Source organism: Triturus cristatus, chromosome 6 (assembly GCF_964204655.1).
Source record: "Triturus cristatus chromosome 6, aTriCri1.1, whole genome shotgun sequence".
In the NCBI taxonomy this organism is placed as follows: Eukaryota; Metazoa; Chordata; class Amphibia; order Caudata; family Salamandridae; genus Triturus; species Triturus cristatus.
In genome coordinates this window covers 665,707,120-665,723,654 of record NC_140589.1, presented here as the reverse complement: position 1 = coordinate 665,723,654, position 16,535 = coordinate 665,707,120, and the positions used below count along the sequence as shown (strand labels likewise).

Sequence of the window (16,535 nt, the reverse complement as noted above, 5' to 3'; positions counted from 1 at the left end):
GATGTGGAGTCAAACCTATGATGTGATCAAAGGTTGTGTGATGTCCCTTCCATGACCCCTCACATGTTGGTGAAAAGGTATTGATGCTAATAACGCTGTTCGACCATGGTAACTTGCATTTGCTTCTGAATCTGTTCACTTATGAACACCATGAACAAAAGTAAACTTATTTAAATAAATGAAGGAGACATGTAGGGATCCTGGTGCACTCACAGCAACCAAATTTACAACTGTATGTACCAACAAATGAAGATCATATCAGTATAGAGAATAACACAAGGATAACAGGAAAACTAACACAATGGTGCATTTCCCAAAATAACACACCCTACTAAACACATTTAATAAATTAATCCTATAATACAAAAAAATAATAAGGTTTATTCTACAGCATCTACTGCGATGCCGGAGTCGCATGATAAAAAGTCAGCATTATAAATACTAGGGATCCATTGGTATTATTACTGCACGGTTTTGCTGCCATTTTGTTCCAGAATCAGTTTCGAAAGAAATTCAGTCTATTTTTCCTAAATCAAGGCACCCCTCGAAACAGCGAAGACAGACAAGACAAACAGATGATGGTGCAGTGCTTACTGCACAAAGTGAAGCAAGCTCAAGTGAAAATGGTTGTAAAATTTAGATGTCAAAAGCAAACGGATGAGGGACACAGGGGACCGAATACTGGTCCAGTCTACGGATGCAGGCGGCAATGAAAGATGCTGCACACGTACAGTCTTCTATGCTAAATCATTTTACTCCTACTGTCCAAGCACCTACAATCCAATGCATTGTGTTTTTCGATGGGAAATGGTGCCATGTTTATAAAGTTGGCACAGAAATCAAAATTTCAGTTTTTGGATTCTAAGTTATGGTTTAGGAATTAAGCCTTCTATTGGCCTGCCGATGAACGGCTACAAGTGCAAATCAAAGTCCGACCTTCTATCACATTCTGCAACGATGTCTTCCTCTAGCTGCCATAGTATCAGTTTTGGTAGATGCATGGTTCAGGACAGTATAACGACATATAATGTTACATTGAACCATGAAACAACTGCACCGTGAATGTTCTTTAACATGCTTGAATGCAAAAATAATAATAGTTTAAGTAGCAGTCTCAATACATGGCCCCACCAACCAAAGAAACAGAGGAAGCCCAGCTGCCACACCCAGTTCATGAGCACGCTACACCAAAACTAGACATCCAGGGTGATCAACAGAATAACATGTTGGCATCTTTCATTGCCATCAGCACAGGGCCAAGTCTATCATTGGCACTTGAGTTGAAGGACAATCAATATTCATAAAAGAGAGCTGGCAATGGCTTTTCCTCATCCGTGAAAATACACTACAGTTAAGGATAACAAAAATAATGACCAAGGATTCCCGCTGAAGGTAAGCTTAAAAAAGGTAGGGACAAACGCATTTTAAATACTGCATAAAAAGCCTGCCATGCGTCTCCTACGTCACCGTCATCGACACTCCGGGCTCTGATGTGATTCACATTTTAGATTTTTGAGGCTAGCTTTAAACACCCGCTGACTGAAACTAAAAGTCCCCTGCAAAACAAAACACCCGCGTAACAGTAGGAGAGCCTAGCATCATTAGCACATTGAAACAACATAACACAACTTTTTATAAATAGCTTATACTTTTTTTGTTTCTAAAAGAAAAAAAGTTGGTGACTTGTTTAACTTTTAGGAGCTTTTTCAACCATTTCTTCCTAAGAGCATGATACTTAGCGAGCCCCTTTCCCCTTTCCCTTCATCCTTTAGCTAAAAGCACAAGTTTAAGTGCTTTTGACTTTCTCTCCTAGTGAATACGTTAATGGCAAGATGACATTTGAGGCATAAAGTGTTAAGAGAGAATCCAAAGCTGCCCATACGTTTTTCATTGCTAACACTTTTTTTGTGGAATCGGATACACTTATTTTTAATAGTCCTTTCCCATGCCTCCCTATCTTTTGGAGACGGGAAATCAACAACTGTTTTCCTAATGAAAAACAAATGAACAATGGTGATCTGGATTGGCGTGAAAATGTTCAGTAAGAACCGAGAATATTTTTAAATGGTGCCCTTCTAATAACACCATTATCACACATGTTTTGACATGCAATGCTAACGTTCAGAAACACAAGTCTCGCTCCTGGACACCAAACAGGCCGGCCTCCTTTCATTCTACTGCAGATGCGCGGTATGGTTCCCATGATGTCCAACGTACAGAGTGCGGCTTCCGCGGGCAGCAGAAGCATACTGTAACTTGGTGGTCCTCTCTTCCTTAGTGGCAGGTTTGCTAGAAGAGATGCAGTGCAACACTGTTGCCAGCAAAGGCGGCTCACCCCAAAAAAATCAATCTCTGAAGGGTGGAAACTGATTCCTCATCCACGGGAAGACGCTAGTGCCCGGAGTGCCGGGGTTGAACGCTGGGAGCAATTTGGCTTCATGTAAACACAGGAACCCGCTGCCCTTGCCGGCTATAGCAAAAAAGCTGTCTTACAGCTCATCTTCCAATAGGCCGAGGTCAAGGCAGGCGGTGAGAAGCACCCAAAAGAAGGGCACGATGACAACAACTACCAAGCCCCCATTGCTACAATAACAGTGGGCCTGGATAGCTGTATTTCAACCTAATAATAACAAAATATTGTGTTTTTCATTTCGTGACAGATTCTCACATATTTTACTCCGCGATTCTCAGGAGCTGACTAGAGCATCTTAGAGTTTCAAAAGACCTTTCTATTGCATCATTCATAAAGGTTGTTTTCGCAGCAAGATGGGAGAAGCTTACAGCCTTTCATTAGAAACACTCCTGTTTATTTGGCTCTGCCAAGAAATGCATCTTGGAGAAGTAAGGAGGTAAATAAAAAATAGGCTTGAGACTATAAAGTGGTCTAGCATCTGAACAATGCCCAGCCTAAAAACAAGCACATTTTGGTCCTCAGTGTTAGCTTCAGTATAATGCAACCTCAAAAGCCTCCCTGGAGGCAGTGGAAAGAAAGGGCCAGGGTTACGTGGCCTCAAGGAAGGCAGATGCTAAACTCTCTCCCCCCATCTGGCCTTCAGTATTAGCCGGGCAATGTTTCTGAATAGGGAATCCATACCTGCAAAACAGCTGCAAAAGGCATGACGGGTTGCCTTAAATAGGAATACAGATCATTACGGCATTTTTGTTTGCCACTAAGGGTCTAGAACCAAAGCTGTGGTCACGTTTTGGATTAAAAATGGCAGCATGGCATGACAATGTTCGACTGTTTATGCAATGTATGAGGAACCGTCTATTTGGCAAGATCCAGCTCGGACTGAATAACTGTCTCCTGAGTGCTATCCTATTGTTATAGTTGCATTGAATGCTTTTGTACAAAGTACCAAATTTCATAATGTTTGATCCATGGAAGTTACACCTTTGCTTAATAAAAAATAAAATAAAAAGTTGACTCAAAATCTCAGTGCATGTGGCAACACTGACCACTACTGTACAGTTTCTGCCAGCTAATAACGCCCAAAATGTTCAAATGGCACCCTACGAATAGCTGGGCCAAAAACTTCAAATAAGTATCCAACAAGAATTTTTTTCATAAATAAGGACAAAACGAATGATACTGATGAGCTGTGGAAAACAGTAACCCAAACCATAGCAAGCTGCTCAAGTCAGTAATAGCATCAAAGACTAAAAAGATGAAAAGGGAATGTTAGAAATTGCCCATACAGCTGAGATTCCAGTTTCAGAATGAGACTATTAAGGGAAATGGAGGACTTTGCATATGGTGCAAGATATTTAAACTATTTACAATTTAGCTATAAAACTTTGATGTGTGTATAAGCGGTCTTCCAAGAAAAAACTGAACATTCAGAAGAAATTCCTGAGATAGGGTTGTGTGACATGGGTCACTGAGAATAAAAGCTGCTGTAGGGTCCTCAGAGGTATTGTGTCCAACCTCTGTTAAGTTTTGAAATTAGCATACAAAACAACACACACAAAAAATGAAAATAAAAAATGCTAACAGTGTTGCCACTGTTGATTCCCTGCCGGAGCAAGGCATAGCACCATTGTGAAGAAAAAGACTCCCCACTTTGACGAGAGGAGGGAAATACTTAGACTCAGTATTGCTGCTAAGACCATTGTAGTGTGCACCAAAACTGGTTCACTTGGGCAACAAATGAACACGTCACTGGCCAAACGCAGGTACCCCCCCTCCTCCTGACTAGGGGGGACATCAGGTCAGTAGTCACGAGGTGAAGCCCTTCTCAGGCAGTTCATCTGTTGTACACTTTTCGGTCATTTCCTGACAGAAGTCCACCGTCACTGTTTGGCTGTTCTGTTCAAGAGATAGCCCCCTCTCTAAATATGCCCCATGGTCAATGCCGTCCAGCCTCCGCCCTGTTGTACAATGTTCAGATCCATCGCTGGGCAGCCAATGTGCACCGATCTGCATGGGGTCTTGCTCTGAGCAGCACTGCATACTTTCCGCAGGAGCTTGGGACCCTAGGCTTTGATCGGCTCCGGAGGGCAAAGAATTGATACTGGAAGCAGCGGGAAGATCTACAGGCCGGAGAATGGGGCAGTATCGGTGAAGGGCTTGTATCTGTTCTGGGCTTTGCATATCTCTACATACTTCTTGGGAAAGGCAGGAGAAGTTATCCAGCAGTTCACCCATGCATGCTTTTAACTGGTTCCTCTCTGTTAGCAATTTTTCTTTTTCGCATACCTGAAAGGAAAAAAAACATTTTTAACACATGAAAACATTTGGCTGTTAAAAGTAGGCAAAACAATGTATGATCATTTCCTCTTTTACTAGGATACATTTCATGATATAGAGTTGACGATAAACAACTGAGCCCCAACAGTTGCAACATAACAAAACCGAAAAGTACTTAAATCATTGCTTTATATATTATGAGACCTGTGATCCATACGTGTATACGTTTTGAAATCCATTCGCATTGTACAAAATATTCATATAACAGTCCTACAGTAGCACTCTGGATTATTTTATGCGGGATGAACAGATGTTTGCTAGTTAACTTTAAATCACTCTCGAATAATTTTGTTAGCTGATTGTTCTTGCGAAAAAGCGAAACTGAGACAGACTGGAAGCAGGAGAGACCGGTATAGGGAGATGGGGACATGACCACCTGGAGAGGGACAAAGAGACACTGGAAAAGGAAGACAGGGGCAAGGCAGAACATTGAGACTGGGAGACACAGGGTTTCAGACAGAGCAAAGCAAAGGGGTCTTACACTGAAAGGACTCACGCACTGGGCCAGGGAGATTCCGACATATGGGTACAGATGCAGGGATGTATACAGGGCATCACAAAACACAGATCAGAGAGATGCAGCCTTAAGGTTAGACATAGGCTCGCTCTGGAACAAAAAGGCATGGATGCTGGATGACTTAGAGCGATGGGGTCACTGGGACACAGGACCTCAGCCACTGGGAGTGGGACATATTGCCAGATCAATCAAATATCTAATAGGAAAAAAAAATCTGATTATGATATTGCGTCAAGGAACTTGTAGTTGGAACTGTGAAATCGCAATTTTTGTTAAAATGTATTAAGAAAACCTTGACAAGTCCGGTTATCCATATCTCGCCAAAATAAATTTGAAAATACGTACAGCGACTAAACCTCACTTTGGGAAATACTGGCCGTGGGACTGAGAGATGGCAGAGTCGAGGAACCTCGGTCACATATGTTGGGAGAGGGTGACACGGACTGGGAGACACAGACACTGGGCGCAACATTCAGGCAACTGGAACAGAGATGGGTGGAGATTGAGACAAAGCTAGATGGCCAGAAAGACAAATGCCAGGCCCAAAGAAGCAAGGAAATAAAATGAAACAGGGCAACAGGGGCGCCAAGATGGGAAAACCGTAGCTACTGCTAACATAACTACATGACACACTGACCACACATACATGGGTATTACGAGGCTTGCAAGATCCAACACTCGTTCAAAGATTCCGAAACTTATTATACTGTACATATGGTGTACTAGCGAACCGTAAATGTGTGTGTGTGTACACACACACACACACACACACACACACACACACCCCCACCCCCCCACCCCCACCCCCCCCCCTCCCCCTCCCCTTCCCCCCACCTCCACCCCACAGTGATGGGGAAGCTCACACAATCCAATTCCAATTCCACTAGAGAGGTCTTTCCACCGCAAGAAAATCCAAAGTTAGAAGACTAGTATAGACTGCTTAACAAATAATACTATGTTGTATACATAATCGTAGAAGTTTGGGAATGTTACATAACCCAAACCTCTACCCATGTGATTTCTTCTATAGGAAACCCACAGCCAACAAATAACACTTTGCAAACTAGAGACGGTCATCATCAAGTGGCGGAGAAAATGTAAGACGATGTAATTCATATATCTTATGCAAAATAACCGTACAAATTGCCGTTTAATGAATCTTTTTTCTAAACGAAGATCGGAAGGCATACACTTCTAAAAACCTTAGAATGGTGATAGGTGAAGAAAAAGCAAAGTGCCTCTAGCACAAGCATAAATGTGTCTATTGCTAATTGCTTTCTATAATTAATTACACCAGTGCAGGACTGGTGCACAATATTCCATGTTCTAGGGTTCCCTGCCTAACCAACTCGAATTATTAGATTTTAGCCCCAGAATTCATCCCGCAGTTGCACAGAATGGCGGGCCTGCTTCCAGTGCTCTCATGCGCCACTAAAAAGTTAAAGAAGAACTGGTTACTTAGCGCCAGTCGACTTTTCTAGACCGCTGTAATACACTGTGAATTCTTCTAAATGAAAAAGCACTGAGTCATGACTAAATGCACCTGGACAATTAAAAAAATATATGGGCCCGGTCACTCAAAGAAAATACTGTCAATTTATCAAAAAAGTGCAAACTTAAGGAACAGATTGCCAGAACAAGCGAATATCTAATCATTAAAAAAATCTGATTATGATATTGCATCAAGGAACTTGTAGCTGAAACTGTGAAATCGCAATTTTGGTTAAGAGGTATCAAGCAAACATTGACACGTTCGGTTATTCAGAAATCGCCAAAATAAATTAGAAAATGAGTAGAGCAACTAAATGCCACTTTACATGATGACTGCACCAGCTGCAGGCAGTCACACCAATTGGGCCATTAGTTAAACTCACCAAGGGTGCAGCCGAGATCCATGCAGGCAACAGCGGTGGGGCCACGTGAGAGGGGATTTCGATGGGAAAATTAAATAAATTATTAATTTTCCCTCAGCATCGTCCCTCGAAATCTCCCCCACGTGGCCCCTCCGCTGTTACCTGAACGGACCGCGGCTGCAAGGGTGCCATCACCCAAATCACGTTCTCCCACATAGTTGGCAAGAGCAGCAAATCCCCTGTATGCGACTTACATCTAACATCTAATGCTAAAAACACAGGGCACACAGAGGCCGAATAAAACATGGATTCAAAGCACAGGAAAGGAGATTAATATTAAAAAGATCACCCACAAAAAAATGTCTGAACTCAACAGCACTACAGGTAGCACCCGGAACCTAAATACTTTCCATAACTTTCTAACAAGACGGCACGCAATAGCCCCATCTACACACCCACCTCACCTAACTCATTTAAACTTGAACCCCAGCATTCCCTCCTACCACAACACACCCTTCCCTACCAAAAAATTAAGACACCAGAGAAAAGGACCCATGCCTTTTCAGAACTTCACTCTCTTATCCCTTCCTGGTCGCCAATGTAGCAGCTAGAAAGACGAAAAAGCTGATTTTACAAGCTGGAGACCATCTCTTTAGGCTCATCACAGAGATGTTCAAGTGAAAGAAGAAATTAACATAAAGCCCAATCTGGAACAGGGACACAAAACCTGCTCAGCTCAGGTCATTTCCAACTCCACTCGCTGTCCATGCTAGACAACATGGCAACAGAACCTTACCTTTTCCACCAACAACACGGGCACCTGGGTTAGTGTCGAGATTAACAGCATACAAGATTACACATCAGGACAACTTCTAGTGATGTAGTAAGAGTCTGGATTGGGATAAGAAACTTTCTCAGTGAAATAACTAGAAAGAACTAGGAAGGAGACCTTGTGTTGCACTGTGTTTTTTTGGGAGTGTTTGGCCAAAAATAATTCTGGCCAACTGGAAGACCAGGAGATAGCATGACACAAAACAAAGAACACCTAATGTGATCGGCATCTTGGTGGAGCTTTGCTCAGATTGTGACTTAACAAACTACATGACAGCCGAAATAAGAGATTATTTGCATTAGGTTAAAGTTAACAACGTCACACGAAATAACATTGTCAATAATAACTATATTGTCCTACACACCAATATTTATCAACATATTTGGTGCTATATATTGGTGCCGACTATTCGTTCTGCACCGACCATACTGGGGGCTTTACTACAATAAACCTTAATAATAAAAAGGGAAATACTACAGCGACATCGCTACAAAGAAGTTTCATTAAGTCCATGAGAAGAAGACAAAGAAGCATGTATAGGTGGCGCGGCAACCACAGTGTGTAAATTTTTAAGGTGGGTCAAGACATTCCATAAGGGACCCTACCATCCTATGGGTGAATGAATATCGATCCCCAACAAACAAGGACGTTACCATAATAGAAAGAATAATCCAAAGACAACAGTCTAAACACTATAATGGAAGAATAAATGAAAGACTTGGCAGACCACCAACAGGATATTCTTATATTAGAAAATTTGAATCTACTGATCGAATGTATTGATGCGAGCCTGCCTTAATTAGAAGAGGTACAGATCAACTACTGTGCCAGTTCTTGATGTTTTTTAAAAAAAAATCACTACATGAGAGTCATGAATTTGGTCTTGATAAAGATGGAGATATAATCAAGCCATCGAAACGCGTCGACGCCTATTTTTTCAACACTAATCTGTTCACATGGGCGATTAATAACGAGTACTAAGTACGAAAGTACCAGGTTTTCGTCCCATATACTGCTACTACGGATGTGTAATATCTTTGATGACATATTGTTTTTGTCTATATTAGTGACTCTCATATTTTATGGTTTTTAACCCCTTCAGTGCCACGCCCTTTCCCCCTCCTGTGCCGGGCGTTGCATTAGTGGGTGGGGTTCATGACGAGAAAGTCTCGTCATGGGCACAGCGCGACCGTGCTCCATGACGAGACTATCTCGTCATGGGCACAGAAGAGGTTAAGTTATTGTGATGTAATTAGGTCGCTTATTTTTATTGTTAGCTATTATTGTTTGATGGTAAATTATCATCTCTATGTAATAATTCTTTTGCTTTCAATATATGTTGAACAATTAATAAATGTATCTATTTAGTCTGATTTATAGCAGTTTATAGTCTTGTTTTATGCATTCTTGCTTGCATGTATTACAATCCTCCTTGGTTTTGGATGAATGAATGATATCACTGGGTTTGAATCAGGATACGTGTGTGATAATTTCTACATATACTTAATCATTTAGTCCAAAGGATATTTCTTTGACTCGCTATATATTTGACAACATGGTGTGTAAAGATTTTCTCTCAAAGTTCTATTGAATATTTTTTTAAACTTCATTGAGTTGCAATGTTTTAACTACTGCAACATGTGAGAATCTTTTGCAAGAATTTATTCGCAAAAAGTAAACCAGCAAAGTAAAATGTTGTCTGTAAAAAAACTCTGCTAAACGTAAACTTACACAGAAAAAGTATGCACTAAATTTCAATCTTGATTGTGTTTCATTAGAGTGAAATTTATCTTGCAGTGCAGTGAAAACTATCTTGTAATGTGCACCAAAAAGTATCAGGGGCAAAGGTGAGTTTACACTGAAACATTTCAGAATCATTATGGTACGTGGCAATTAGGAACTTAGGATAGCAATGTTGCTGGCACACCAAAAAAATTGTTTTTATAAACTTCACAGACTTCTACTTAAAAACACCAAACTGTTGTTCTCCTTAAGGCTTACCAGGAAAATAGGTTGTCCTCAATTTTCGTTTTTGAGTGAATGCTAGCCCTTTTTGGGCCACAGGCTATACACCACGCATGGATAGATTTCTGTGGCCGACACATGGCAACTGAACACAACCTACTGTGGTAGATAAACAGCCTGCACACAACCAAAATGGCAGTGATGGCGATACAGAAAAGTGTTAAAATCCCATCCAAGGAACCAGGAAGAACTGCTCATCTGTGGTAGCCTGCAACACTTCTGTGAAACAAGCCAAGCTGCCTGCAGAAATTGATTCCTTAGAGCTAATATACAGATGGTGTGCAATTTCAATGATGCAGAGTTAAAACTGGCAAACAGACAAAACGTCTTAGCTCATGAAGCTCATGTAAAATTTATCACGCATTTTGATTTAAACATGAATATAAGGCATGGTAGATTTTCCTCAGAACAGAGCAGACATTTGAGTCCAGAGAACAATTCTCCATAAGTCAACAGAAGAAGGCAGTAAAAAATGCAACTAAAACCTCCCTATCCCAGCTTATTTCTTTTTCTACCTCTGTCATTAGTGGCTACATGTGGTGTTTGTGTCCAAGCCCCTTTTATGAGGCGGACACACACATTCAGTGTTTGTAGGTGCTGATGTTAATGCCACTTTTGTCTTCCAGGATATATCTGAATTGGCTTCATTCATAGTCTTCTTTTTTAGGTCTCGCCTGAGACAGCGCTTTAGCGCTGCTCTGGCGAGACTTATAGTAAGCACTTTTGGAAGTGCAAACGAGTGCTTTCAGGCCGCCAACTACAGTGCATGTGCTCCGGGCGCGCGCACCATTTGGCAGCCTGAAAGCACTCGTTGTCTTTCACTTTCGCGGCCGCTCGGCCGCTTTGATGTTTGATCACTTTCACTTTCGCGGCCGCACTTTAACAAGCTCTAAAAGCGTATTTTTTCGGCTACGTTTTAGAGAAGAAAATGTTCTTAAGATTAATTTGTAAAGCCTCAAAATAGTTACATCCCACAAAGAAGTAACTTCTTACACGCAGAATTGTAAATTGTGTTTCTGTTGCTGGTTTGTTGTTCATGAACATGCCTCCGGAAACAAATAGCAAACAATCAAGGGAGTATGTTTGGGAAATATCATTTGTAAGTAATACATGCTTTATAAACACATGAACATGTTTTGTTGGCTGCCATAGCATAGCAGATCTGGCCTGGTCAGAAGTGAGTTTTGATGCATTTAAGGAAGTCCCATTACTTCAAGAGTATTCTTACTGTGTTTCACTTCGGATACCAGGCGCCGCCTGTAGTGTGGAAACGCCTCTATCGCGCCGGTAAAACTTATCCAGAAAGAGCGGTCGTGCTTTTTCACACGAAGAGTGAATATTGACGGACGTGTGTAGAGCTAGGTGGCCCCGCCGTGGGAGCGGGTGCACGTCACGGCGCCTAGAATACCAGCGCTGCACCTTTCATTGCGTGAAGCCGGACAGAAGAGCTCTGTTCCTTGGCGCACATATTTTGTCTAGCTGCAGGGGAAGCTTTGTCCCGGCTGCTCTGACAATAGACTTGAAAGTAAAGCGCGGTGCCCGGGGGTGGGGGCCCGCGCCCATTGTGGCGCACAATGAGCTCGGCTGCCGCATTCCTGGCCCGCTCAGGGCCGGTGGCTTCCACTGACTGACGGCCTCCGTGGCACAGGCGCTGAGCGCGGCCACGGCTTGTGTAGCCACAGACGAGCGCCGTTTAGTAATGTTTGTTGCATCCGGTGTTTGTCACCGGGAGGCAACAAAACATGGAAACGCACCAGTTTGGAATATGTCAGCAGCGTGCGCATAAGGCAGGCTCGGTAAAAGCGCGCGGACTGGCACAGCACAGGCGCCTTGCGTAACTTGGCTTCTGTGCTGGAAAGGCTTGCGCGAGGTGTTCACACTGGCAGGCAGTCATGCCCCACGGAGTGCTGTTGTGCTTCCCTGAGGTGACTTGTGGAGAATCCACCACTACTTCCAGGGCCCGCAGGGCCTCCCTCGGACCAGAGGGTTCCCTTCAGGTAAGGGACACCTCCGCTGGCGCGACGGCCTATGTGCGTGTCTGACACCAGTTGAGTGTGTTACTGTGGGTCCATGCACTTCAAGGCTCTCCTCGCAGCAGGGCCACTTTGGTCGCTAACCTCTCAAGCATCCTTTGCATTTTCCCTTTTAAAACACACTTGGGAGCAATTCTAAATGATGTAAACTCTCTCTCTCTCTCTCTCTCTCTCTCTCTCTCTCTCTCTCTCTCTCTCTCTCTCTCCCTCTCTCTTTCCTTCCCTCTCTCTCGCTCTTTCTCTCTCCCACTCTCTTTCTTTCTCTCTCCCACTCTCTCTCTCTCCCCCCTCGCTTCTTCCATGATGACTTTTCCCCATCTTTCTTGCTGTCCCACTGTGCTTTGTCTCTCTCCTCCCCTCTCCCTCCCTCTCTCTTTCTTTCACTCTCTCTCTCTCTCTTTCTCTCCCTCTCTCCCTTTCTCCCTCTCTTTTTCTCTTTCTCTGTCCCCCTCTCTCTCTCTCTCCCTCTCTCTCCCCTCTCTTTCATTCCCTCTCTCATTATGTTTCTCTTTCTCTCTCTCTATTTCTCTCTCCCACTCTAGCTTTCTTTCCCCCCTCTCTCTTTCCCTCTCTCTTTCCCTCTCTCTCTCCCTTTCTCTCTCCCCCTCTATCTCTCTCCCTTTCTCTTTCTCTCTCTTTCGTTCCCTCTCGCTCTACTCTCTCTCTCTCTCCCCCTCTCTCTCTTTCTTTCTTTCTCTCTCCCCTCTCTCTTTCTCTCCATCTCTTTCTATCCCTCTCACTTTTTCTGTCCCTCTCTCTCTCCCTCTCTCTCCCTCCCCCTCTCTCTTTCTTTCGCTCTTTCTCTCTCTCTCGCACACACACACACACTCTTTTTCCCGAGATCCATATATTTATAACCACATCTTAAACTTATGGTGGTGCGATAGGTGGCACTGCCTCCTTGTGATTGCTCCCTGATGGAAAAAATGCAAAATGTAAAAAATATTCAGTCTCTAATTTGTATTCATGGCTACAAAACCAATGCTTGATTTCCAAAATGTGGTAAACCATACATTGCTAACAACCTTCCTCAAATATGCTTTTTACACAGCATAAAGTGAATATAAACTGCTTTCTTAGCACCACAAAACATATTTTTTTAGGTCTCGCCTAGGCAGCATTAGGGTTAGTAATGCTCATTAAGAAAACATTTATGGTTGTGGTTGAAGCAAAATCAGCTAATAATTTTAAGGATGTTGGATCACCAGCATGTGTCAGATAGCTAAGTTAACAGAAAATACAGAACATGAGTAGATAAACTGGTGGAATAATTTTTGGTTATTAATGGAACGTCGACAGATGAGGCAAGGATGAAAAAGCATGTACCAATGACTGGTAACAACAAGCATTTGCAATGCAATATGTCTCACATTTACGCGAGTTTAAGCTATTAGCATTGTAAATGACAATGCGTTTTATTTATATTTCAAAAACCAAAACATAAATAAAAGGCCTTTTTATTTACAATGCCAATAGCTCATGCTCAGGTAAATGCGAGACCTGTTGCATTGCAAATGCTTGTTTGTAGTTGCCATGCTGTGGAATATCAAGGCTTTGGAGTGTGGAAGCATAGGAGGCCCCTGAGATGAATCATGGTGTTGCATAGGCCTAACTCTCTGCCAGCTGTATTAAAAATCAGCCAGTCAGTCAGTAAAACTTTATTCGGCCGAATTTAGCCATAAAATATATCCAGACATAGTTAAAATTTCCAATTAAAACACACAACAAACATTCTGCAAACAATACAAAACCAGTACAGTACAATACTAGCCAAAAAACGTCTTGAGATAAAATGCAATCTTTTGTTGCAGGAATAAAACTGCTACTCAAAATCTGACAGTGATAAAGCCTACAATCACTGTCTTGGAACAGTTTGCTTATAGCAATGTAAAAGAACAATCCGCACCCGGGGAACTAACCTTCCATGGATTTCCAGCATCTCACCGCAAGTTTGAGAAATGAACTGACCCTAAAGAACAAGTTACTTACCTTTGGTAACGATATATCTGTAAGAAACATAAGTTAGTTAGATTCCTCACCTTAGAATATCCCCAGGCGTCAGGCTGGATCCGGAAAGATTTTTCATCAGCAATACCCTTGCGCATCGCTAGGCATCGTCTGCGGCTCTGCGTCCGTCGTCGGCGTCGTGATCGCCGGGATGACGTCGTCTGAGTACTTAGACGCCACCCTCGCGCGCTGACGTCAGTTCTTGTACATAGCTTTCCCCGCCAGGAACGCAGAGCCATGCAAGAGACCGACACTGGCGCCAAGAATCTAGGGCCCTGAAAGGGATGACCTCAACCCTAGATATCGGTTCCCAGAGCGGGGAGGATGGGTGGGGCGGTGAGGAATCTAACTAACTAATGTTTCTTACAGATATATAGTTACCGAAGGTAAGTAACTTGTTCATCTGAAAGAAACATGTTAGTTAGATTCCTCACCTTAGAATAGATACCCCAGCAATACCAACCCCGGTGGTGGGTCTGCGAACCAAGATCACACCAGAAAGTCCTGGAGAACAGAACGGCCAAAGAAGCTGTCTCTCCGGTCTTGGCTGTCCAGGCAATAATGTTTGGGAAACGTGTGCAGCGAGGCCCACGTTGCTGCCTGACAAATGTCCTGCAAGGGGACTTCCTGACCCAGGGCAGTGGTCGCCGCTGTGGCCCGAGTGGAATTGGCCCTCAGCCCTACAGGCGGTTCCTTTTTAGCTAAGGAATAACAGGCCTTGATACACAAAACGACCCACCGAGAGATGGTTCGCTTGTGCATCGCCCGACCCTTCTTAGTGCCCACGTAGCCAACAAAGAGTTGGTCGTCCACCCGGAACTGTTTGGTGCGGTCCAGATAGAAAGACAGCGCCCGTTTTGGGTCCAGACGTTGGAGCCTTTCTTCCTCTTTCGAGGGATGCGGAGGCGGAAAGAAGGTGGGCAGTGTAACAGACTGGCCCATGTGAAAGGTAGTTACCACCTTAGGGAGAAAGGAAGGACGAGTCCTGAGAACAACTTTGTCCGGATGGACAGAAAGGAAAGGAGGCTTAGAAGAGAGAGCCTGGAGCTCACCCACCCTTCTAGCAGAGGTGATGGCAACCAGGAAAGCAGTCTTAAGAGTCAGAAGATGAAGGGGACAATTATGAAGTGGCTCAAAGGGAGCACATATCAGATAGGTTAATACTAGATTCAAATCCCACTGAGGCATTACGAAAGGGACAGGAGGAAACATGTGAGTAATGCCCTTAAAGAATCGAGAAACAACAGGGGATTTAAAAAGAGAAGGCTGATCAGGAAGCCGTAAGAAAGCAGAGATAGCCGAAAGGTATCCTTTGAGGGTTCCCAGAGCAGAGCCCTGCTGGGCCAGGGAAAGAAGAAAGAGGAGAACCTCAGAAAGAGCGGCGGAAAGGGGATCCACAGCCTTTGCTGTGCACCATGCCACAAATTTGTTCCACCTTCAGGCGTATACCGATTTTGTGGAGGGATGCCTGGCTGCCAGAATAACATTACAGACTTCAGGAGGCAAGTCAAATGGCATCAACTGCCGCCGCTCAACCTCCACGCATGGAGGTGGAGGCTGGACAAGTTTGGGTGGAGGACCGTCCCCTGCTGCTGCGACAGAAGGTCCTCCTGAAGAGGCAGTCGAATCGGGGGATCGATCGATAGACTGAGTAGCTCGGGATACCAGTATCTTTGTGCCCAATCCGGAGCCACAAGGATGACTTGGGCCCAGTCGCGCCTGATCTTCTTCAGCACTCTGGGCAGAAGTGGTATAGGCGGAAAGGCGTACAACAGACCGCAACTTCACTCGCGATGAAAAGCGTCTCCGAGCGAGTGCCGCCTTGGAAATTCCAACAAGCAGAACTGCTGACATTGCGCGTTCTCTTCGGTGGCGAATAGATCTAACCAAGGCTCTCCCTACTGCCGAAAGGGGCCTTGCGCCACGTCAAGTTCAGACGCCATTCGTGATCCATCATGCACCGGCGGCTGAGTTTGTCTGCCCTGGCGTTCAGAGAGCCTGCCAGGTGTTGAACCACGAGGGTGATTCCCTGATGTTCCAGCCATGCCCAGAGGCGCAGAGACTCCGACAAAGGGTCCACGACCCCACCCCACCCTGTTTGTTGCAATACCGCATGGCGGTGGTGTTGTCCGTGAACACCTGCACTACACTTCCCCGAACAGAGGGAAGGAATGCTTTCAGTGCAAGCCGGATCGCCCGTAGCTCCAATAGGTTGATATGGAGCCGGGACTCCGCCGGAGACCAGAAGCCTCTGATCTCCGCCTCTCCCATGTGGCCCCCCCATCCCAGGAGGAACACATCCGTCACCACTACGTGCTCCGGTTGGGGTAGGGAGAGGGATCTGCCACTGACCCAATCTCGGTCCATGAGCCACCACTGCAACTGCCTTGCAGTGCCCTCTGAGATCAGGACATGGTCGGACAGGTTTCCCCGATGCTGGGCCCACTGGAACTTCAGGTCCCACTGCAGAGCACGCATCCGCCACCTGGAGTGATGTACCAGCAGGATGCAGGAGGCC

At 44.3% G+C, this 16,535-nt stretch overlaps 1 protein-coding gene across 1 annotated transcript in view; it reads right to left on the bottom strand.

Moving 5' to 3' along the window:
- Positions 1–3,559: 3,559 nt before the first annotated feature.
- The window catches only part of BACH2 (BACH transcriptional regulator 2), a 587,303-nt gene continuing 574,327 nt past the window's right edge, over positions 3,560–16,535 (bottom strand). The window contains exon 7 of the mRNA XM_085611154.1: positions 3,560–4,699. Within this exon, the coding sequence (XP_085467280.1) occupies positions 4,220–4,699 (480 nt within the window). The 3' untranslated portion in view covers positions 3,560–4,219. The remainder of the gene's footprint in view (positions 4,700–16,535) is intronic.